We start from the raw sequence: 25,020 nt of genomic DNA on the forward strand, positions 1-25,020 counted from the left end.
GGAGTATCTGCCACTTTTTGTTGTCTTGCTTTTTTTTGTCCATCCTTTATTCTGTTGCTGTGGTGCGACAAGACAATACTTGATTGCAGTTAAGGGTGTGTGTTTTTATCTAGTCGCAAACAAAAATGTTAGTGGCCTGAAGTTTCAACACTAGCAGAACTTTCTGATGGCTAACTGACAACACAGTAGTGACACAACTAAGTTGTGTCTTTCTTGAACATTCGAGGTTGTGTTTTTGATACATTAGAGGTGTGAGATTCTGGGAGAACAAGACGCAGTCTTTCTCTCAAACTGAGTCGATACCCTTAGTGTGCTGAGGCTAAATGAATTGGTTTAAACAGTCACTTTAAAAACACAAATTGATAGAAAAGTGTTAAAATCCTGCATCTTTTGCAGTAACTTAAATTACAAACTTACAAAGTGAAAGTGAAGACTTTAGTTTGTTTAAAAATCTACGCAATAATCATGTGGAGGTTTTTTCACCCACATTCTCAAACCTGATTACAAACAGGATTCATTGCCAATGCTGGCTTTTCTAGAAACCATGTTTTATGTTATAGCTTTTTACCAGTAATCATTAAGTGGTGCACAAGCTTCCTGATGCACAAATTCCACAGCTTTGTACAAAATGGCTGCTCTTGTAGGCACGGTGTTTGTTTTTATCTTAAGGGCTGAAAATTCAAGTTACACACTGTTTTGGGTGATGAATTGATGTCACTGCCAGGAGAGAGTCTTGTTATCTGTGTAACAAATTGCCGTAAATAATTTATTTGTTTTCTCCTCAAACCTGATTCATATGAGATTCACAACTTGTTTTGAAACAAATATTTTGAACAATTAAGTGCACCACGACCTTTCGCTTGTCACGGCTTTGTACCTCCCTGGCTTTTGACATCAATTCTGCTCTATGAACTTCGAACTTTGGATGAGGTTTTAAATCATTTTTAGATTACAGTCATCACCCTGGTGGATTGCAACCCATTGCAGTAGTTAAACCCTTTTCCTCCTGTACCCCTAACCCCCACCTCCATCATTTCCTCCTGTACCCCTAACCCTAACCCTCCATCATTTCATCCGACAACCATAGCCCTACCATCCTACCTATTCAAAAACCTTTTAAGACACTGGACACTATTGGTAATTGTCAAAGACCAGTCTTCTCACTTGGTGTATCTCAACATAATGCTTAAAATAACAAGCCTGTGAAAATTTGAGCTCAATTGGTAGTCGAAGTTGCGAGAAAATTCCCTTGTTGCACAAGTTGTGTGCCTTCAGATGCTTGATTTCGAGACCTCAAACTCTAATTCTGAGGTCTGTAAATCAAATCCAAATATTTGAGTGAGAAATTGCTTCTTTCTCGAAAACTATGTTACTTCAGAGGGAGCTGTTTCTCACAATGTTTATATACTATCAACAGCTCTCCGTTACTCATTACCAAGTAAGGTTTTATGCCAATAATTATTTTGATTATTTTATTTATATTGTCCAGTGCCTACCCTTCCTCAATTACCCATTTAAAAACCTTAACCCTAACCCTTTACCTCCATCAACCCTTTCCTTTCTCAGTCCTCCATCACCCTTAACCTTAACCCCTTTTCCTAACCTACCCTGACCACCCATTTCCTGTACCCTAACCCCAAATCTCCCCTTCCTTAATCCCTCCCTCTCTACTCTTTTCCCGGACAACTTGAGGACATATTCCCTTCTTCAACCATTGGTGTGTTCATAAAGACCACAAAGCCTCTCACACAACTCAATGTGACCTTTTATCATATTTATTGCACTAATAAATTAGCCAAATTGCTTCATTGTTTTGCTGATGATCATTTGTAATGACTCTTATCGGCAGATAACAGCAAGAGTTTCATGTTTGTCTTATGTCATACTCCTGATGTAAATAATGACTCTGTGTATGTCAGTAGTTATTGCTCAGTTTTTCAACAGTGCACTGTTTTTTGTAATGTTCCTAAAGATGCAAGTGTCCCCTGCTACATGTACTTTGCTGTGGAAGTAACAGTAGAACCAATTGTTTATGGCAATAGTTTGTAAAGCAAAGCAGTATTAAAGGAACACGTTGCCTTGGATCGGTAGAGTTGGTCTTTGGAAAGCATTTGTAACCGTTTGTTAACCGTTTGCGAACTAACACGGTCAGCCATTTATGGGAGTCAAAATCTTGACTCCCATAAATGGCCGACCGTGTTTGTCGACGAGGTAAAAGGAAAACCACGCAATTTCGAGTGATACTTGTGTGGATCATTATATTCTACTTTTAAGACATCTTTCTAATCATATGCATTCTATTACAAACGGATACGCTTTTCAAAGACCAACTCGACCGATCCAAGGCAACGTGTTCCTTTAAAGGCACTGGACATAATTGGTAATTACTCAAAATAATGGTTAACTAAAAAACTTACTTGTTAACGAGCAATAAAGAGCTGCTAATAGAAAATACATTGTGAGAAACAGCTCCCTCTGAACATAGAGCAAGGAAGAGCTCTGAAGTAACGTAATTTTTGAGAGAGAGGTAATTTCCCACTCAAATATTAAAAGACTTCAGGCCTGTAGACTGTTTATACGCATCTCAAGGCACACAAATGAATGTGTGCAATTTTTTATTTATTTTTTTACACTTCGAAGACTAATTTTCACAGCTTTACACCAAGTGAGAATACTGGTCTTTGACAATCTTGTGTCACGCTTGCCTTTAATATAACATTGGTAGAAGGTCATTCTCTTGACATCCTCAAAGGTAAACCTTTTTGGCCAACTACTTTACCAACCAAAAGGACATGTAGTATAGATGCAAACAAAAAGTTAATGGATTATACTCGTGTCCCAACCAAACAAATCCATTTTTTTTTTGTGGGGGGGGGGTGAGAAAGAGTCTACTAGAGTGAATGCTCTAGGCCCTCGCCAGATTTGTTTGAATCAAACAAGTGAAACAATTATCGGTTCCCTATTTCAAAACAACTCCACCTATGTTTAGCTCAAGTTTTGATTGGACCCTTGAAATTACTGGAAATGTTATTTTCTTCCTGTGTTGAGAATCGCTGATTGCTTGTTCAGATAATGAACATGCTAAGCTCAGCAGGGGTTTCCTGATGTTTGCTTACCACCAACCCAGTAATCCTACATCACAATGAGGGCAGGCTGGGCTTAGCAAGTTACGCTCAATCAGACAGTTACTCCCTCCAAGCCAACCCCCCCCCCCCCCAAATCTTCCTCCAAAATGTCTCTCAGAAGTAACTGACATGTTGGCAGAACAATGCAAGATAACAGATCACATGGTGCAAAATATTTTCCAAACAAAACCAGTTGTTAGGTTGTTACGCAGTTTGTTTAAAAAAAAATTCACTGCCTTTAATGATCTTTAGAGTTGTTGGGGTTTATAACTTGTCATTTTTGGCTGCAGAGGCTAGAACCAGGCGTTCAAAGTTTTCAGGGTTTGAGATTAGGGTTTGATTTTTCAGCTTTACAGTGTCTAGTAACTAATTGTTAATGATGTTAGACCCTAGTGAAAGGTTTAGATCCAGCCTGGGTCAGGGTGAAACCTCACTGGGTACAAACCTCCTTCATGTAAGAGGATCAGTGGGACTGACTGGGTGCAAATGCTCTTTCCTCGGCAAACTGTTCTTGTCTCCGAATTGAGAGTGAATTTAGTGTGCATTGACTAATGCTCAATACTCTAAACCAAAGCGGCTAATCCTTTAGACTGTTAGACTAACTTCCTGTATGATGATCCCAAAAGTTCCTGGTAATCTGTGATCTATACATTACAACTTTATACCAAATCAAAATCACCTGTAAATGTTGTGGTGGTTTTTGCTGTACATGAGTGTGTCTCTACATAAAATGACGGAGCTCAAAACTGTTATCCGCTTTTTACTTTTCAAAGTGAAAGGCGTACAGTTTTGGGGACCACAGAGAATAAAACACAGGCTGCTCAGCTGGGATTTGAACCCACAACTTCCTGATTTCAACCACTAGGCTGCTGAGCCATTGAAACTTGTCAAGGTGTTGCACACAAAACGCTTTGAACGTAATGTTAATACAATCTAAATGTTTGTGTTGTGTGAAGTGGTCATGGGACGTGTTACACATTAACATCAGGTGTTCGTCATTTCTATCAGAATGTGTTTTCAATAACTCTATTAACACTGTTTGTTGCACAGTGTATAGATCATGTATCCTTTGCTTACTGATAAAGAATAACCTTGCACATTCAAGGGCCTTTTCTGGTAGGCAAGATACAACATTGGTCAGATGGGAAAAATCACAATGTGCAAACTACAAAAAAGTAAGATTGAATGCTTTCTGGTGCGGGTTTGTTTTATGATTAGGTTTCTGTAAAAGCAAAACAGTATAAGTTGTTAGGAGGCTTTTTCTTCCGTTGGGCTTCCGTGTAGCCTACGAATTGTGCCTGCAAGAGTGTCAGGCTTTGTGGCTATTTAGTAAATGTGATGTCACTGGTCACATGGTCTATTATTATAAACATACATCTTTTCATTCCATTAAAAAAAAACTAACTTCCATTTTTAAAAACCTAACCATCTTTTTAATCACAGGAAGGATTACTAGTATTTGGTAAACCTAACAGCAAAATGTGGAGAATTTAAACTGTGTAATCAACAACGAAAATAACCGATCAGTTGCTATCTTGCTAACTTGTGTCGTTTTGATCGTAACCATTGACAACCTTAATCAATGCATGCAATAATTATAACCTTTGTAATGTAAGGTATTGCCCTTTTGTTTGCTTTATTGATAACATCAACAACAACATAAACAACAACTAGTGTCTTTCACTCTGTTCCGAAGCCCCCAAAACAAGACTGATCCTGGTGTCACCAGAGTCCAAAGCACTCTCTATTTGAAAATGAGGGATGTTGAGTCTTTCAGGCTCGATATTCCTCCTACTTTAGTCTGTTTTCCATTTATTTATTTTTTTAGCTTTGGATAAATCAGAAAAAGTGTTATTAATAAGGCCTTAAAAAGTATCTTAAGTCTACACCATGTGTACATGTAATTAAGCCCTTCTACTTGATAAAATCTTCCTAACTTTTTCCCAAGAACCAAATATCATGCTTGGTGTTTTGGTCTTTGGCCCCCCTCCTTACTAAAACATGGCTTCAGCTTGGGCCTTGGGCTATGGCTTATGGCTTAAGCTATGACTATGGTTCACGCTCTGGCTGCATGTTAGAGCCCCCGTACAAAAATTGTACATTAAAAATATGAGAGAAGAGGCCCAAGCTGACACAGCATTTCAAAAAGTACAGTTGTCTCATTTATGGCTAAATCAACACCCAAAAATGTTTCAAGTTTATCTTTGGATAAGTTTGAAGACTTCCAGTTTGACAATGTTGGTCGGTAGAAATGGCTGGGCGATTTCCTTAAACTCTGCCGAAACCCTAACAATTACTTGTTGATCTTGTTGCGTAGGAGACAAGATTGAAGCGCCAAAGAAACAAGAAACGCCGGCACCCCCAGCTGAAGACACGATTGACAGTCAACAGTTGAAGAGATTATCAAGAGGCAGCGTGGCGAAGAGGACATCTCTGCAATCCTTCTCGGATCTTGTACAACCAGCGTCGGCTACAAAACCAACAGGTTTGCCTTGAGCTTATAGTAATTTTACGGTTGGTGTCCATTTGGGAATGTTGTGGCCAGTTCCATGTTCTTGTGAAAATACCGTGACAGTTTTTCGCTCTTTTTCTGCTTAACAGTTAGACACTGTAAGTGATGTTTGAAGCTTTGCATGATGTGAAGGATAAGAACAAACTATAAATTCTGGTAAACTTGCGGGTACAGCTAAGTAGACACTGTATTCAGCTGAAACTTTCATATGTACCTCGTATTTTATCTTTCTCAATAATTTTGCCAAAAAAGTCATCATTATCTTTCATCCTACTTTTAACAATCAATGGCCTGCTTTTATCTAATTGATGTTCAGATTTTAATTGGTCTTTTGCTTGTTTTTCTTGATAATAACATTTTCAATTCTTGTCTGTTGTTTTGTTGTATTGTCACACCATTTTTGAGTAAAAGTAATTCAATTTCAATGTGCAATTTTCAATGTGTAAATTTAGGGGAGTGGCTTAACTATTTTTTTATTTTTTGTTACCAATTTACCTTCTATTTAACTTTGAAATTTTAAATTTATGTAAAATTGTTGTAATTCAGCCTTTGTGCTGCGAGGACAATTTTTAAAACCATTTTATCTATCTATCTATCTATCTATCTTAACACCCTCAGACGACACTTCACCATCAACTCCTGAATCGGAGTCTAAACCTGATTTGAAGACGGAGGGGGATGACTCCAAGGATAGCAACCTTGAAAAGGAGGCGGCAAGTCCTGATGAGGATGTCACGCCCACAGAGGAGATAAACAATGCACTGGATGAGGAGGTACAAGAGGGCGGGGTTTAAGAAATTAAAAGGGGTTGACACTGCGTAAATAGCAGTATGGTACATACATGTATTAAATGCACTGGGGTCGATTTCACAAAGATTTAAGCCCGGTTCATACTCCACGCGAACGCAAATGCGAAGCAAATTTGACGTGAATTTGACGTCACACCCTCCTTTCGCAGCGATTATTCGCAAGGGAGTAGAGCAGAGGGCAACTGCTGCGAATTGCTCGTTGCGAATTTGTGACGTCAAGATTCGCTTCGCATTCGCATGAAGTATGAACCGGGCTTTAGGGCTAGTCCTAACTTAAGACTAGTCCTAGGAGATATACAAATCGTGTGGCTAGTCCTAAGTTAGGATGAGAACTCGAGATAAGACTAGTCTTAACTCTTTGTGAAATCCACCCCTGAACACGTTTGGTAATTGTCAAAGACCAGCAACTTTGCTTGGTGTATCCTAACATATGCATAAAATAACAAGCCTGTGAAAATTTAGACTCAAGTGATCATTGAAGTTGCAAGAGAATAATGACGGAAAAACACCCTTTAGATGCATTATAAAAGACTTCAGCAGAAGTCTGGTTGTTATTTTATGCTAACAATTATGCTAACAAGATTTTTTTTTAAGATCCAAAATACAACACCATTGGTTGTAACAAAAATAACTAATAAGCATAACCTATGGCAGCAGTGTGTGATGTCAATGCATAAAGGTCTACATATAAAGGTTTACTTTCTTGAGTATAAGACTGAACCCTTCAATGCCATCCGCATTTCCTTCACCTTGGGGTTCCTTAGAGCAATAGTCTCAATAGTTTCCTTAAAGCATTCCAGATGATTCCTTGCAAGATTATAATAGCAGTAACCTTAGCGCTGAAGGTTGTCTCTTTCCTGCGTCTTTAATCCGTCATCTTTACCTCATTGTAGGAATTGATGGACACCAATGACTACATCCTGGGAGAATATGCCGTTCTTGAGCGAGAGCAGAAGCAGATTGATGAAAGGGCGTCCACTGTGGAGAAGGCACTCAGGAAAGCTATGGAAGATGGTACGTATAGAAGCTAGGGACTAGAGCCCCAAATCAACTTACACAAACAATTTGTTTTGCTGTGGCGGCCTGCGCTTGTGCTGTGGTGCCCTTTGCAAAGTTTCAATACAAATTTAGATTAAAATGTTCAACATTGTATCCAAAACCACAATTTAGAGCATTCTAGAGCAGATGGCTTACCACTAAACACTGAGCCTGGTTAGAATCCCACCAATTTATATAATTTTTGTGGATTTAAAATTCTGCAGGAATTGTTGGGGGGGGGGAGTACCGAGTTTACAGTGCTTATTTAACATGTTTAAAGGAACATTCCAGAATTATTTTTTGCTATCAACACAGTTGCTGGCAGTGTAAGCACTTTATGTAATCCACCATATACATAAACTGATCGATCTGCCATCTGGGTCACGAGATGATAGTGAAAAAAAAAATATTACAAATTTTGCATTGCATTGATGCCAAAATAAAAATGATCAAAATGCTCACTGAGCGATAAACTCCAAACACGAAGTTGGATGATTTATTTCTCATCAAATATGACAATTCAGACAGAACTATTTCAATGGATGTTTTCAACTATCATCATCATTAGATCGTGTAAGTGTCATGTAAATCTGTGATCTTCATGATTTTTGTTTCTTTTTGGGAAATTAATTTCAAGATTTTGTTTTGCCAAATGTTTATTGTATTCAGAAAGAAATTGTATGATACCATTGCTACAAGTTACACAGATTTTAGTATTTCATCTGAGAAGGACAACATTTATTTTCCTTATGAGCTCTCAGGATAAAACCATTATGAATTGTGCTGCCAAGCACATGTTCTTGGCTGTGAAGTTAAAGGAAACCTAAACATAATTCAATATTTGTTCTTGCTAACCTCTCCTTCTTTGTTGTATTATTATATGTTTAAATTTTGTTATTGTGTTAACCCTTCACTAGGGTATGGGGCTTGTTCCGTTTTTTTTAAATATGTTTTTATTATTTTTTAATTTTTTATTAAGATCAATAAAAAACAATTAAAGCATTTCATTTCCTCATTGAGGAGCCATTTACCAGGGAGAAGACCTTGCCCTTTCAAAACAAAGCATTAGACCTGTAAAATGTCTGTTTAGATTTTCGGCGATATCTCCAAAACAAAACCACTTTTTGTAGAACGTTTCACAAACTAGTTTTTTATTTTACATTTATATAGTAAGGAACCAATTGAACGGATCAAAAAACCAAAGGTATACTTTCCCTTTAAAATATGTAAGACTTTTTTTCTTTTTTTCCCTTCTTTTTATTTTTTTCCACGGAGGAATTTTTTTATTCACACTTAAGACCACTCCTCAGATTACAAACATGCTGAATATACGTAACATTAACAGCAAAGAAATAAACAAAATACAAATTTTGTGAAAATTAATAGTGGAATCATTGGTGATGGGGATGTATTTATCCAAAGTATAATCAAGCTTTAAAAAATATGTAAGACTTGAGAGCTTATGTAAGACCCTGCCCTGAGATGAAGTGCTGGTTCTAAACATATTCAGTGATGAAATATTGTGTTTACATTTCAAATGATATAATTCTCCCTATTGTCTGACTTGTTAAAGACGCTGGGGTGGATTTCACAAAGAGTTAGGACTAGTCTTATCTCAAGTTAGGACCAGTTACTCGTCTTAACTTAGGACTATCCATGCAATTTCTATATCTCCTAGGACTAGTCCTAAGTTAGGACTAGTCCTAACTCTTTGTGAAATCCACCCCTGGACAGCTTTGGTAATGGTCAAAGACCAATGCATAAAATAAAAAACCTATGAAAATTTGAGCTCAATTGATTGTCGAAGTTGAGAGACAACTACATGTATGAAAGAGAAAAAACACCCTTGTTACACGAAGTTGTGTGCTTTTAGATGCTTGATTTTGAGACCTCAAAATCTAATTCTGAGGTCTCAAAATCAAATTCATGGAAAATTACTTCTTTCTCGAAAACTACATCACTTCAGAGGGAGCCATTTCTCACAATGTCTTATACTATCAACCTCTCCCCATTACTCATCACCAAGTATGGTTTTATGCTAATAATTATTTTGAGTAATTACCAATAGTGTCCACTGCCTTTAACTCAGTGTTCCTTGGAATGAAGGGATTAACTGTTTTCTTCTGATGGCTATGCGTGGTAATAAATACTACGTGACCCCATAGTATTTAAGAAACCCTGTGAGACAAAAGAGAGTGTCCTTTACAAGCCACCAGGCTGAGAGACCTTGTAGTACCGGTCCCCTCTTGGACTCAGTCACCCCCCCCCCCCCCCTCCCTCCACGCTGTCCGGGCGCTGAAGTGGACTCATAGTCAAGTATGCTTGGAAGCTTATGTGGGACATTGTGTGTGATATGTCTTTAGTTTGAGTGTCAACGCGGCAGTCCTTGTGTGCTAGGCACAGCAAGCGGCTGTATACAATGTACCAAGGACTCTCCTGCAATCAAACCATCAATTATTGTAGCAGCCAAGGCCCTCTTTTTTCCCTCCAGTTTAGTTTTTTTTATTCCCTCTTCTCCCCCCCCCCCCCCCCAAAAAAAAAAGATGCTCTTTTCATTGGCATCTACATTAAAGATCTTTAGAAGTGTTCTAATTAGCAGCGTTGTTTGAAGTAATGACTATTTGAATTATGTTGTTTTAAAGATCAATTGAGAATGTTTTGTTGTAGTATGGATGTTACATTTTTAAGTCTAGCAACTTATGTATTGTAATGTCTGCCTAACTTTTGTACTGTTATAAATGTTTGTGTATGATCAGATACTTTATTCACATATATTTTAATTTGAGCAATACTTTAATTTAAAAGTGTAAGCCAGCCACTCAATAACCTTGTTGTCTAGTGTTTTCTTCTTGCCTCAGCGTCTATGAGCAAACCTTTGATTTAGGCACTCTATAAATTGTTTATGATTGGTTGGTTGATTGGTTGTTTGTTTGGTTCCAAGGTTTGGCATCAGTAGGTTTTAGCGTGGGGGTGTTCATAATTAAAAGTTAGTTTAAGATCAGTGTTTAGAATGCTCGGCCATGACGAATACAAAAGCTTGCCCCTAACCATGTGACATATCAATGTTAAATTTAGTCTGTGTAATCCAATTTGAGTGTTGACTTGTGAGGATGAAGTCTCGGTACCAGACCTGGAACTGGCAAATGGCTTACTACAGAGATGGCCCAGTGGTTTCTGTCCCTGCCTTTTACCTCTGTGGAACCCGGTTCGATCCCTGACCAAAGCCTTGCATGTGGATTGAGTTTTTTTAGTCCCTAGCATGTGGATTGGTTTTTTTCGTCCCTACCTGACTTCGTTGTTTTTTTCTATAGTTTTGTTTGTCCTGCCACGTCTAAAACTAAAAATTCTGCTGTACAAAAATTGGGTGCGCGGTTTCCGTAAGGATGCTTTGCCGACTAATATAACTTAGATTCAGATTATAATATAATTATTATTTAAAAAAAATACATATTAAAAAAAGAGATTCAGATCATCCAATTGTTTGTACCGATCTCTAAATTTCAATTGTCTTGATTGTTACAGGCACTGACGATGAGGCCCAGTTAATGAACGAGTGGTTTGAGTTGGTGAATAAAAAGAACGCACTTATACGCAGAGAGGAGCAGCTTAACGCCATGTAAGTAAAATTTATGTTGACTTCTCCATACTTAATCAGAATCAAATGATACCCGCAAGGGAAGTTCCAGGAAGGCATGAAATATATTTGTTGGTTTATTTCATTAAAAAAAACATTTAAACGAATGTACAATATGGGAACAGATAGGTTGAATTGCACTAGTACAATGCATTAAAATATTAACCGTTGTGCGGACATTCTGAAGTGCGTTCACTTTAGTAGTTGTTTATTCTATGTAGAGGGCGCTATAATGTATACAGGAACTGAGAGTACATGAAGAGTTTCCAGCACATGCGAGAATATCCAAACCACTACAGGGGTTGTGGGTTATATATAAAACATCAATAAGGTTTTTCTTCTTTTTGCCACAATTTTCTTGTGATGCCTGTGACTGGTTAAGCTTAAACTGTCGTAGTTTGTTGTTTCGTGTATGTTGGGTCACACAATGTGTGGATACCGGTCACTGACAATAACTAATGTTATTCATGTGATTTCAACAATTTTTTTTTTAGATATATAATTAATCAAACAAATTAACACTGGGGGAAATGATTGTGTTGTTAGTGGCTAATGGGTGAAATTGGGGTTTACTGAATCTTTCTCACTAATTTTGCTGATATTAAAAGAGCTTGTTTCTGTTAATTTTGTCGGATGGTTGATTCAGCATAGTAGTTTATATCCACCATACATCACTGATCTGATGTTTGGGAACTAGGTAGCTGTCCATGAGATTTAAACAAATTTGTTATATATGTAGTCAAACAAGTTTACACTGGAGGAAATGAATGTGTTGATACTGGTTAATGTGTGAAATTTTGATTTACTCTGATTTCTGAATCTCAAAAAGAGCTTACTTCTGTTAACTTTGTGGATGTTTCAGCCTACATAGTAGTTTATATTTACCATACATCACTGATCTAATGTTTGGGAACTAGGTTGCCCAAAAACCTAATTGTAAACGAATGACTGTCATTGTGCTGCCTGATCTCAAAACTAATTTGACATCTATAAAACATCAATAAAAACACAACTCCTGACGCAATTTGCAATTCTCATGAATAAGTTTTTCCAATTGAGGGCACCCGCTAACACACTCTCCCAGATAAAAGAATAACAGTAACACAAACCGGAGAGGTTTTTGTGTGTGTGTGTGTGTGTCGTGGTTGAGCACTGGCCCTCGACAGAAAATAAAAAATGTCCCCCAGTACATTGTTGAGTGACTTCTTGTATTCTGTTGATGGATTACTATGGAGGCCGCAGTTGTCCAGTGTGGCAGACTGAATAGCAAGGGTGTAGTAACTCGGCAGGTAGCTGGGCACTAGAGCCCAGCGTGGGGGCTTAAAGAGGGCCTGGCCCCTCTGTTCGCTGGCTGTAATACACTCAGGCAAGCTTTTACCTCCTTCTCCGTCTCGCTTTGCCATCGTGACAGACAGGCCAGCGACTCTGCTGGAGTGAGGATATGCCACATGGCCCATATGGCACTAAACAAGATCCCTCCATTCATTGAGCCTAGACTGACACATTGTTGCAGTTTCCAGCAACTGCGGTTTTCCCTGTTCTCAACTTGAGAGTGTTGTTTTTTTCTTCCATTCTCTGTTTCTGTACTCCTTTCGTAAAAGTTATTTTATGAACCCACCATTAATAAATAATCTAATTTTCTAGAAACTGCGGTTATCTTAATTCTCAATTTTGAGAATGTTTTTTTTTCTTCCATTCTGGTTCTGTTACCCTTCATAGAAGTTTAAATTTAAAGAAACCAGCACTAACCAAAGTTCTCACAGCTTTATGTCATATTAACACAAAGGTGCAGAGCTTAATATCTCATTGAGATTTTGTATTTTTCAATGAGTTTGTTTTGTAATATTAGACCTAACAATATTTTAGTAAAATATTAAAAAAATATTAAATAGAAATATTAATTGCCATTTATCTATATGTAGTTTAGGGTTTATAGTAGTTAAATTTTGTTTGATATTGTGCCCAGCCAATTGGACAAAGCATTGGTACTACTCGTTAACTTCTCATCATTTTGCAATAATCAGCCAAATTTATAACTGACAATTTGATTAGTGGTCGCCTTCCCCCTCTCTCTCTATGCTTCTCCCTATCCTTGTACAGACCCTTCGCTCAAATTGAACAGTATGTGTGTCACTGCACGAAGGACTAACAGAATTGGCATGTATACATCCACCAATCCTAGGAGGCCTTAGGTCAAATTGATATAATTACATAAGGGAGTTGCTTCAAATTGTTATTACGGGGTCCTCAAGTGAAGAAAAAATAACTCTTCCTCACTGTTTTTTTTCTTCTTCTTCTTATGCCTACCTAAATGCCCAACCAATCTAATCAATTTGTGTCCTGATTTCCTTTTTTGACCCTTTTTTTCTTGCTTCTTCCCTCTCTCTCCCATCTGTGACTGTCCAGGGAGAAGGAGCATGACTTGGAGAGGAAATTTGAGATGTTGAATCGGGAGCTGCGGAAGATGATGGAGATTGAAGGTAAGGGTAGTAGAAGATGGTTGTGTCATCTTGACGTCGTCCATCTCAAGTAATGAAGATGAGACAATGAGTTGAGAAGCGGGTCTGTCTATGTGAAACTCAATTCTTAAAGGAGATGTTATCCGAGATGAGATCAAGTTTGAGAGATTGAATTAATTTGATGATGTTTTGATTTGACTTAATTGATACAATAGTATCTAGACAGATTCCATTCTGGGAGATTAGAGGGTTTTGTTTGGAAGACTGCTGAGATTGAAAAACAATCTGCAAAAGTAGCACTACTTTGTAAAAATCTACTCAAAGTAGACGTTCACTCACCAGGAACAAGGGGCTGTACCCAAATCCAATGCAACCAAAGGCCTGTTAAAGGGATGGTATCTGATTGGTAATCACTCTTTTAAAATTAATGGCAGTAAGAAACTTTTGGATTAGAGGCCTACAGCAGTTTTGGATATTAAAAAGCATTTCTAAAAAACATTTCACACAGAAGTGATGTTGTTAGGTACAAAAAAAAAAATTTTTTTGAATCTTTGAATCTGAGTACCGGTAGTTGTGTTTTCCAATAACCTTGATTATTCTTTCTGCATGGACGAAATCGCTGCGGCATTTTTGAAGATATCTCAATTCCAAAAACCAAAGGTATACAATCCCTTTAAGGTAACTGATTTCTTAAGCAGGTATGCAAATCAAATACAGAAAAGTACAATTTAAAAAATTCCTTTAAAACAAGTGAGATGAAACTGAAGTCTCTTTCTACACTCAAAACAGATTGGCAAAAGACCGAGGAGGAGAAAAGACGAGAGCAACTCCTTCTTGAAGATCTTGTCATCTTGGTCAACAAGAGAGACGAGTTAGTTCAGCAATTAGACGCCCAAGAAAGGGAGTAAGTAGATGAAGATAAACTAGGAGTTATACACTATTGGTAATTACTCAAAATAATTGTTAGCATAAAACACTAGCTTGGTAAGGAGCAATGGAGAGCTGTTGATAGTATAAAACGTTGTAAGAAACAGCTCCCTCTTAAGTAATATAGTATTCGAGAAAGAGGTATTTTTTCACTCAAATGTTAAAAGACTTCTGGTCTGAAGCGCTTTTTAGGCATCTGAAAGCACACAAATTGGTGCAAAAAGGGTGTTTTGTTGTTCTTTATTCTCTTTGAAGAACAATTGAGTCAAAATTTCACAGATTTGTTATACAGCATACACCAAGTGAGAATACTGGTCTTTGACAATTACCAAAGGTGTCTAGTGCCTTTAAAGACATAATAAAAATAAATATGAAAGTATTGACTCTCAATCCAGTTGAGTGGAGTTGTGGCAAAGCTTTCCATAAATTGGTGGAATGGATCGATGAAAAGTATCCGACACCCAATGTTTGTAGCTTGTTGGTCGTAAGGGAAAGAAACGACATCAGCCTGGGAACAAGTCACAGCGTCACCTTTGATCACTAAGAGAATTTTTTCTTAAAATGTTAGTTCTTGTGTGTAATAGTTTGACCATTTCCTGTTTTTATAAGTAAAATCCGACCCCATGGCTGTGTTTAATAGTATTCAACCTCAAATGGCTTTTCAACCCTGAAAAGAAAAGAAAGTATGTTTTAAATAAGTAAAGTGCTTGTACTGCAGGGGGGGGGGGGCTGCATCCATAAACCTTTTCGGATTTTTTATTTGATTTACTTATTTTATTTTAATTGTTATCATTCTTCTTCTTTTTATGGGGGGGGGGGTGCTTCGGTCAGAAGATAATATATTCCGCTATACAATTTTCTTCCTTTTTGTTGACAAATCTCTGACGCGATATGCCATTCACAAATCCCCGGCATTATATATTTACGAGTCCCAGTGGTCCCTGATTGACCATAGACTCAGAGTAGCTCAAAGCTTCCAAGTTGTCATTTATTATTTTTTCTTTCTCCCTTCCCTTCCTGCTGAGCCACAAGGCATCAATCATTGTTTAGTGGTCGTTTCGTTTCATTCGCCAAAAAAAAAAAAATTAACTTCCCCCCTTTACCTGTATTAGCACCATCAGGTGGCCGTGTACTGACGTTATTTTAAAGAATTTCCATTCCGGCTTTTAGAAACTCTTCCGTGCTGCCTCGAGACGTCCTGCCGAAATGTTACTGTTTGTGGGGGGGAGGGGAGAAAATGTACAAAATCGAGCAGTCAGTGCCATCAATGAAATGTTAATGAACGTAGGATTACGAGTGCTTGATGAATTTTTCATCGGCGAGTACAGTCTAACTTTGATTCCTTTTGTTGGGTCTTTTGATGGGGACCGGTGCATCAGTGAAATAGGACACTTGGGAGGGCCGTGATTACGAGGATTAGTGCCCGAGCTGAGGGAGGCTATCGACCCCCCTACATCGGGCTGGATGGTCCAGGAGCAATGGAAGGAGAGAGGGGGGTTGAATCCAGCCAGGGACCTCGTGGGCTGTGTATCGTATGATTTACAGGCACATTAGCATGAATTTTTAAAGTCATTATCCCAAGCTCAGATGTTCTGGAAAATACCCTGCCCATTAAGTACAAGCAAATAGAGCGGTATTAAGAAGTCCGCTACCGAATGATTTATGTCCAGGTTGTCTCCAGCTAGTCGTTTTTAATTGATCGGGGTTCATACTCTACCCTCAAAGATTCAAGCTTCTTTCTCTATTTTTTATAGCCTAAGAAGAAAAAAAAATACACAAATTATTAAAAAGGCTTTCTTAAAGAACTGTACAAAGCGTTTTGGGTCAGTAGATGCTACAAATTTTCAGGCACAATGGAAGAAAGAAAATCAGCTTCATCTGAGGTGAACAAGTTCATGTGAGCTAGGTTACCATGTCACTTTTATTCCCCATAAAGTGCACAAATGAAAATCAAAAACCCTGTGGGTGTTTTATTGTCGCACTATAACTAAAGGCTCTGCTAAGGGTTTGCAGTGGGTATCCTATCCCTCTGTGGCAGCAGCTACAGCTTTAGCTACGGCTGTTGCTCTGGCTATGGCTGCTGCTAAGGGTTTGCAGTGGGTATCCTATCCCTCTGTGGCAGCAGCTACAGCTTTAGCTACGGCTGTTGCTCTGGCTATGGTTGCTGCTAAGGGTTTGCAGTGGGTATCTTATTACTTAATGACAGCAGCTTTGGCTACAGCTATGGCTGTTGCTCTGGCTAGCTCTGGCTACAGCCATGGCTAGCTCTGGCTACAGCTGTTGCTGAGGGTTCTGCTGTTGGAATTCTATCCCTCTGTGAATTGTACAGCTGTTGATATGGCTACAGCTGTTGCTTAGGGTGCTGCTATCTACAGCTGTTGCTCTGGCTATGGCTGTTGCTAAGGGTTCTGCTATGGCTATCCCATCCCTCAATGCTCTTTCACTTGACAGAGCTACAGATTCTAATTCTACAGGACCTAGTTGTTAAAAATGATCCATAGTATAAATGATAGGAAAAATAATCTTACTTTAATATGTATTTGTTTGTGTCCACAGAGCGGAAGAGGAAGCAGAATATCTAGACAACATGCTGAGGAAACGGAGCAGACGGAAGGAGGAGAAATGCTCCATTCAGTAACTACACTCTAGCAGTCAGGGGCCCAGACTTGGCTAGTTGTCAAAAACTCTCTGAACGCCCCCCCCCCCCCCTCACCCAATGCATGGAACAAAGCGCTTGGCATAGACAAATCTTGCTCAGAAGAAGCAGGTTACCAGCTGAACAGCCAAGTAAAGCATTCTGTTTGTAACTGGTTCCCTGCGATGATTTTGCTTATCAGAAGGTTTTGCTTAGCAATGTTCTCTGCTTAACGGCTTGAAGGAAAGATGCAATTCTTGGGAGATGAATGGATGGATAGTCTGTTATTAAAATAAAAAGTCCTGATATAATTGGGATTTAAAAAGATTGGATAATTGACGTAATAGGAAAATTACAGATATAAATCAAATATGGCACAGCATTGTTGGTGGTTCTAAGAGTGTTTGAAAGATGGTTGAAGGGTCAGTACAGGTCAATCACCTAATTAGAATACCGTCAGATCATGGTGACCAAATGAAAAGAAAGCCTACGAGGGAGACTCTGCTAGGGTCGAAACTAAGGCCATTAACTTTGTTTTGCATTTATTATTAAGTTATTATTATTATTATAATGAGCTGTGGTTGTTTTGAAAAGAATCGGTAGTGTAGCAACTCTATGTTTAAATCAGTATGATCTGATCGTCTTCAGGAGATGGCTGGACCCTGAGAATTGTTTTTTTTTTTTCTCACAATGGATTCATACATTGTTTAAGTTTTTTTTACACAAAAACCAAAGAATAGAAACGAGTTTGCTCTCCCAAAGGCCAATGTTGTACCTATACCCAGTTTAGCTTGTGTTTGCACAGACCCCAAATGGTTTGAATTCCCTGTCATTCTTGTCTGACAGAGAGTGAACAAAATGACTTTTATGTAATCATCACTGTGTTCATATCGTTGCAATCAGTTGAACTGTTGGCCCATGACTAATGATGCAACACAGCAGTTGTAATGCGAGAGACAAATGATGTTTGTCACTATTGTTTTAAACATCGAGTTGACAATATTTCCCTTTCTAAACTACACTGATGGAATAAATCACAGGTTAACTATAAAAGACAAACCCCCCAAAAATTTAATTTACATTTCCCAACGCCTTGTTTCCATCTGACCAAATGCCTGACCATCAGAACTAACCTGCAGAGACGAGAGACGTGTTTTGTTGCTCTCTGATTTGTAGTGCAAGGTTTGCGGATGACCAGTCATTCCATCCCCCCCCCCTTCATTGATGGCTTTTCAATTGCTGTTCACCCTTCATACATCTGTTCAAGTCCTTCCACCCTGATGCACATTCACCACCGCAAGTCATTAAAATACAGCTTTTTCCCTCTTTCTAAGTCCCGAAGCACTTAGGAATTATCAAGGATTTGCTATTCATGCAAATGTAAGAAAAGATGTCTTTTTCGCTGAGTGATTTTTTTTCCTTCGTCTTTTCATCTTGTTCTTCTCGCTTCTTTGCAGCAAACAGTATCAGTTTGTTTTCCCCTAATACTTCTCCCGCGCATCCTGTCTGACTTTGGGGTGTATTCTTTGTGTATAATGGGCTGGCCATTAGTTAAGGCAAATGTTATCTCTGGGACTTTAAGCGGCAGTGTGCGAGGCTGGTTTTTTATTTGGTTTTGATGTGTTTTTAGCGACATTGGTGAGCAGGGATGTTGTTGGCTCGCGGAGTCCATCCACACTGTCCATCGGGAAGGATTACCGGTCAAAGAAAGAAAAGAAACCACAAATTTGATGGCTGTTGTTTTGTGGTAATTCTTGTGTATTCTATGGCTTGTTAAGGGCAGGTTTAAAATTTAAGACCTCTGTGTGTTTGTGGATACGTTGATTTGTTGTTAATATTACGCATTCACATGGTTTTGACTGGTTCATTGTGACTATAGTTAGGGATACTCTTCTACTGTTTTGTGTACTACAAAAAGTGGAAGTGCGTGAGTCTTCGCTGTTTACAATTTGGTTTTTGCTTGTTGTCTTCGAATTGTATGAAATTTGATGATTTGAAATATGCGGAAAGGTTATTTTAGCCTTTGAGAAAGACTGCTAGTGTCGACACGTCAGGATTTGTCAATTTTGTTCAATGTTTTTTTTTCTTTTTCTTTTTTCTTTTTTACATTTTTTTTACAAGAAATAAGTTTCTTTAGTTTTTTCCCCATGATGTTGAGAGAGTGCCTGGAATGTCTTTCAAACAAAACAACCATTCAGCATTTTCGTAGAGTTTAGTTGACCCATATGAAAACTTTCAAAAGAAATATTTGTGTGAAACATTGAGTTCGTGTTAAAGATTCTTCAGACCAAGTTATGTTTTGAGTTTACACTTCGTCAGAATTATAAACACTCTTGTTTATGGTTTGTGAAGCTAGATATTCAAGTTTATTGCAAGATGTTATTTAAAACAAAATAATCGAAATAAGGGTGTTTTCTTCTTCTTCTTCTTTGCCGGTAAAATAAATTATTGTAAAGGGTTGTTTATGTTGTTCAAAAGACGAAAGTAAAGAAACAAGTGTTTCAAAAGAAACAGTAACAATGCATTATGTGTCTCGAAAAGTTCAATCGAATTTGAAACTTTAAAAAGTAAAAAAAATATATATATAAATTTGTTGAGGTCGATGTGTTGTAGGTTTTCCTTTAAAAGTGTATTGCCCTGCGGTGGTGTATGTATCATTTTGTGTTATTGATAAAGACAAAACATTGTGGGTACCGTCCCATATGTTTTATATAGTTATGGTTAAGTCGTGTATCTTAAACAAACAAAGAGATGACCGGATAAAATAATGTTTTGCCTGCGTTAATGAAGTCAACAAACCATTTTTTTTTTAGAAGAAAATAAAAACGTTGCCGCGTAATGCAGAGAGCAAAGTTTAGTGCCTTTTATATTATTCCAAAGTCTTGCGCGTGATACATTGTAACTGTCCAAGTTAATGATTATATTATGGGCATTCAAACTTTGATATTGTTACGTAACGCGCATGGTATAAAGTATATATATTATGTGATAATAGAGTTTACTGTTTAAAAAAATGATTGACAGTTATGGGTGTATGTACATATAATGATATTAAACACTGTGGGTAATGTATACACGGGAGGTTTTCAGAGTCTATTTTCAACATGGTTTTGTTTGTGGTGTTATAATGTTATATAATTATCTTCCCGTGAAAGGGAACTAAAACTAAAAACTGCATTTTTGGAAAGGCTTTTAGGTAGAGGACAAGCTGTACGAAAGATGCACATAGTTAATTAATGTATAATTCACAATTAAGCAACTCAATTTGTAATTAACAAACACACAATAATGGACTGGATTAGTTCGTAATGTATATAGAAATATCGATATTTTGCCGCCTTAATAAAAAAAACAAGTGCAAGATTTGCGTAAGTTATTAAGAAAAATTCAACTAACGGGAGTAAATGCCTAACTAAATATTAATGAATGCATCTTTTGCTCTGGGGTATGGCCTGCTCTTTGGAAAATATTAAGCATTACAGGTGTGCGAAACCCAAATAACCATACCAGAAATCCTCGAGGGTAAAACTACCGGACGGTAGGGCATCAGTTTTGTCAACTTCTACTTCAGCTTGGTCAGGCCTAGGAGAATATACTGGCTCAACTTGCGATCTTTTTTACTGTGCGAAACTATTGTTTTTATTGGTTCATGAAAGACCTTTCCCACGCAACAAACCAAACTTGATAAACAGAAATTTGGGTACTGAAATAAATTCCCGAGAAAAATTAGGAATTCACAAACTAAAAGCCATACTCTTTGCATACAACAATCGGCTCACAGTGTCTGATGTTTGCAAAATACCCGATGTTGTACCTTCTTAATCTTAGCCATGCTGGTTATGAGTGATAGGTTTGTCTGCTTTAATATCCCAAGCCTGTGTCCGCCATATTGTCTATTAATTTATTAATTATTCAATTCAATTATTTAACAAAAAAAACTTAAACTAGCACTCAAGAGCCATGCTATGTTCATGTTGTCATAAAATATTGGCTCATGACGTACCTTAATCTAAACAATACAAAGCGTAACTTATTTTAAAAATTTATTAAACCGAGTTAAGACTCATTTCAGTTGTTATTTTTCGTCTCTCTTTTTTTTTTTAAATGTAGACCAGATTCTGAACCCAACAACAACAACAAAAACCCTCCCAAAAATCCCCCCTGTTAGTGTATGTGGTCATTGAGTTATAAGAGCGTTTATGCTACGAACAAAATTGTATTAAAAGTATATGGCTAAGAAAAACACGCTCCTGTCCGTACTGATGAGTGTTGCCTTTTCGTGCAATGAAATTAATAAGTACCCCCAGGACATAATCTACGGTCGGCAAGCTATTCCCGAGTGTCGAACACTTTGGGAAATAAGAGGTGAGAGCCTGAACATCCTACTTCATTTCAAACCAACTACGGGAGATTGAGTTCGGCTTGCACCGTACTCCAAAATGCCCTTGCGGGACCCTCCCTGAGTCTACACCGGCAATATCTCTAATTGTGTCCCCATCATAATCATGCTCCAACGAGGCGGTTGCCTTTTTGTTGTTATCTCTACACATGCCCCTGACTCTGTTCTCCTACCCAAGCTTTCTTTCTCCCTGCCTCTCTCCCCATTGCGACCAAAGTGTCAACCCGCCGTGAAAATTGTTGTTGCTGTGTTTGAGGGAAATTTAAATTGCTTGGTATTGTTGATTAATCGTGTCGCTTTAAGACCGTCACTTTGAGATACAGACGGGGGACAGGGAGAGGGGGGAAATCAAATCAAATTTAGATTTGGTGAACTCCGGGGGGACTGATTCCCATGTGTCCGTTGACTTCACCGCGGTAGACACGCTGCTTGTGTACCGTTAAAAGAAGCGGGGTGACGGCGGATTTGTCGGCTCAGAGAGTATCACTGTATGGGACATTCTCTGTATTATCAATTCATTTTCTTGTATTATAAGGGGGATATAATCTTGCCACAATCGGATAGTTTCAAAGAGGGTATCAATGCTGTACACAGCTATATTATTGGCGGTTTGTGAACACTGCATGCGTGCCCGAAAAATGCGCAACGTAGAATCTTATTGCAGGCTTTTGGGTGTCAATATCATAATTGTATTATAATGAAGATAATAAAACACGGGCGCCCCGACGGCGGTCATACACTATAAACATCATGGTGTCTTGTATTGTGATCATTTCTGTGTGTTTGTGATCAGGTTCTTTTTACAGAGAGACTTTTCCAATGCATGCTTGACTGTGTCCGCGTCAAGAGCCTGTCAAATGAAACAATTTGCCCGTGTAGTTTAGTTCCGCGCGTTAACATGTTGATATCTTGTCACCATCTTGCTTTTTTTATTATCACGATTCACTGTCATTCATTTCAGTGTGAAAGTACGACCTGCCTCGGAGATAGATAGTACACCAGGCTGATACAGCATGGAGGCCATATGATACCCCCCCCCCCCTCCCCCCTCTCTCTCTCTCTGTCTCTCTCTCTCTCTCTCTCTCTCTCCCCCTCCTCCTACCGTATCCAACCATCTCATCCCCGTCGAGATAAGGTACCGAGGGGGTTGGAATATCTGGGAAAGTGGGGAGGAGTACGGAGATGGAGTGTATCACGATAATCATCTCGCGATTCATTTGGCAGCCGGGTACCATCAAGTACAGGTGCCCCAGGGTCCGGGTATAGTGTATAGAGAGTAGACCGATACGTGCTCCTATCGTGTCCCTTCTGAGGGGGAAAGAGAAAAGGACAGAACGGATGCAGATGCGGGAGCTAAGGGAAGATGGTCACTTCCTGATTATAGGGGCTTCATCTCCGTCCCCCATCCATCCAGGACTTCGCATGCAATCTGATGGGGCTGTGGACCATATGGAGAATGCAGGCCTATACACTTTTTTCTTGTTCACTGTTCACTGCACTTGTAAGGGAAATGTCAAGCCCTGATGTGGTTGAAGAATACAGAAAAGAGCAGTAGCTCTCATTGCAGAGGTTTAGTTGGGACCCCTTTTTAAATTGCAGGTCCCGCCTACCCCCGTAACAAACTACACGATAAGTTTATTTCCCCCAACTGACTGTTTTAAAGAGTGGATGCCATTGTGTCTGAATACTTGTTCTTAGTTAATGCTACATTTTGCACTTGTCTATTCATATTACATTTGTCGATGTTGTATATTCTATTCTCTTTATTTAGTGACGTTGTTATTGTGTTAAGAATGCACTTGCTGAGTTTGATCTTATAAGTAATATAGTATTCCATTTACAGACAGTGGATACTATTGGCAGTTACTAAAAAAATTGTTAGCATAAAACCTTAATGAACAATGGAGAGATGTAATATAAAACACTGGAGAAACGGCTCCCTCTGATTTAGTATGGTTTTTGAGAAAGAGATAAGGTCAAAATAATATCAAAATAATATTAAAACGCTTGAAGTCTTTTAATATTTTGTTTAGGCATATGAAAGCACACAAATGTGTGCAACAGTGGTGTTTTCTTTTTCATTATTCTCTATTGCATGATACTTAATTCGATGACCATTTGAGTTCAAGTTTTCACAGATTTGTTATTTTATGCATATGTTGAGATACATAAAGTGAGAAAACTGGTCTTTGACAGGGTTCGATTTAACACAGAGGTAGGATAGTCCGGGATATATTAAAACTGTAGTCTAGTCCTAAGTTAGAACGAACTTGAGATAAGACTAGTCTTAACTCTTTGTGAAGTTCATCCCGTTCCTTTAAATCAACGTAATAGATTATTGCCAGTTACGGTGTTACGTGAACATGGAAACTTTCTTTCTCAACAGCGTTTACGACGTGTTTTTCCCGCCCTTTTCTTTGGACATTCATATCAAACTGACCATGTAGCATATACGGGGGAAAATGGCGTTATAATTTTACAGCTTTAATTATCAAACCAATTAGGAGGTGAAAATCCACAATACTCCAGTGTTTGGACAGTAAAATTAGTGGAGACGAACACCGATGTCCCTCTGCACTCTAATCCCCACCGCTGGCTAAAAAAGTTTTTTTTTTAAAAGGTCCAAAGAAAAAGGAGACGTCGTGGAAATCTCCTTGAGAGAGAGAGGTTTGTTGGGCTTCGGAAGGCTGTCATGGGCCCCCAAAGAAACTAACTCACGCCCCCCCCCCCCCATTCAATAGAAGAGGAACACCAAGGGTTTATCGAGAGCTCCGGGGCTTGATCATCTCTGTACTCATAAATCCGTAAAGCTTTAATATTATGACTCGTTTTGCTTTTCGGCAACCGATGTTCAATTGACGGCGTAACTGGCTCATAGTTTTTAAGGCACTGGTGCACCTTTGGTAATTGTCAAAGACCAGTATCCTCAATTGGTGTATCCCAACATATGCATAAATCTGTGCAAATTTTGACTCGATTGGTCATCGAAGTTGCAAGAGAATAATGAAAAGACACAACACTCTTGATTCACAATTTTTTTGTGATTTAAAATACCTAAAAATTGTTAAAAGACTTTCAATATTTGAGTGAGATATTACCTGTTTCTCGAAAACTATGTTACTTCATTATATTTTTTTTCATTTACTTACTTTTTTTACGGAAACTCAAAGATGGAGACTTCTCCATCTGCCAAGAAGAGTTACTAAGATACCAAAACAAGCTCTCCGTGAGAGAAAACCAAAACTCGAATGTTAGTGTTGGTGCTGTCATGCTAATTATCATTGGTAAGATGGAAACACTCAAAACAAGCATGTGTGTTAAAATTGACACCGTGGGTGTTGTCACATATTGATACCGAATGAGTAAAACAAATATAGTTTTGATCTCATGACACATACGATGATTGCCATGAATCTGATGGCACTGGACACTATTGGTTGTTAAAGACCAGTATGCTAACTTGGTGTATCTCAACATATGCA

The 25,020-nt window shown here is 38.3% G+C and overlaps 1 protein-coding gene across 4 annotated transcripts in view; it reads left to right on the top strand.

Moving 5' to 3' along the window:
• The window catches only part of LOC117307384 (EH domain-binding protein 1-like), an 85,343-nt gene extending 63,059 nt beyond the window's left edge, over nt 1–22,284 (top strand). For all 4 annotated transcript variants that reach the window (XM_033792125.1, XM_033792148.1, XM_033792139.1 and 1 more), the window contains 7 exons: nt 5,443–5,610; nt 6,256–6,410; nt 7,340–7,460; nt 11,007–11,100; nt 13,525–13,598; nt 14,367–14,481; nt 17,061–22,284. In XM_033792125.1, coding sequence (XP_033648016.1) covers nt 5,443–5,610; nt 6,256–6,410; nt 7,340–7,460; nt 11,007–11,100; nt 13,525–13,598; nt 14,367–14,481; nt 17,061–17,142 — 809 coding nt within the window. In that variant the 3' untranslated portion in view covers nt 17,143–22,284. The remainder of the gene's footprint in view (nt 1–5,442; nt 5,611–6,255; nt 6,411–7,339; nt 7,461–11,006; nt 11,101–13,524; nt 13,599–14,366; nt 14,482–17,060) is intronic.
• The last annotated feature ends 2,736 nt before the right edge of the window (nt 22,285–25,020 follow it).

Source organism: Asterias rubens, chromosome 1 (assembly GCF_902459465.1).
Source record: "Asterias rubens chromosome 1, eAstRub1.3, whole genome shotgun sequence".
In the NCBI taxonomy this organism is placed as follows: Eukaryota; Metazoa; Echinodermata; class Asteroidea; order Forcipulatida; family Asteriidae; genus Asterias; species Asterias rubens.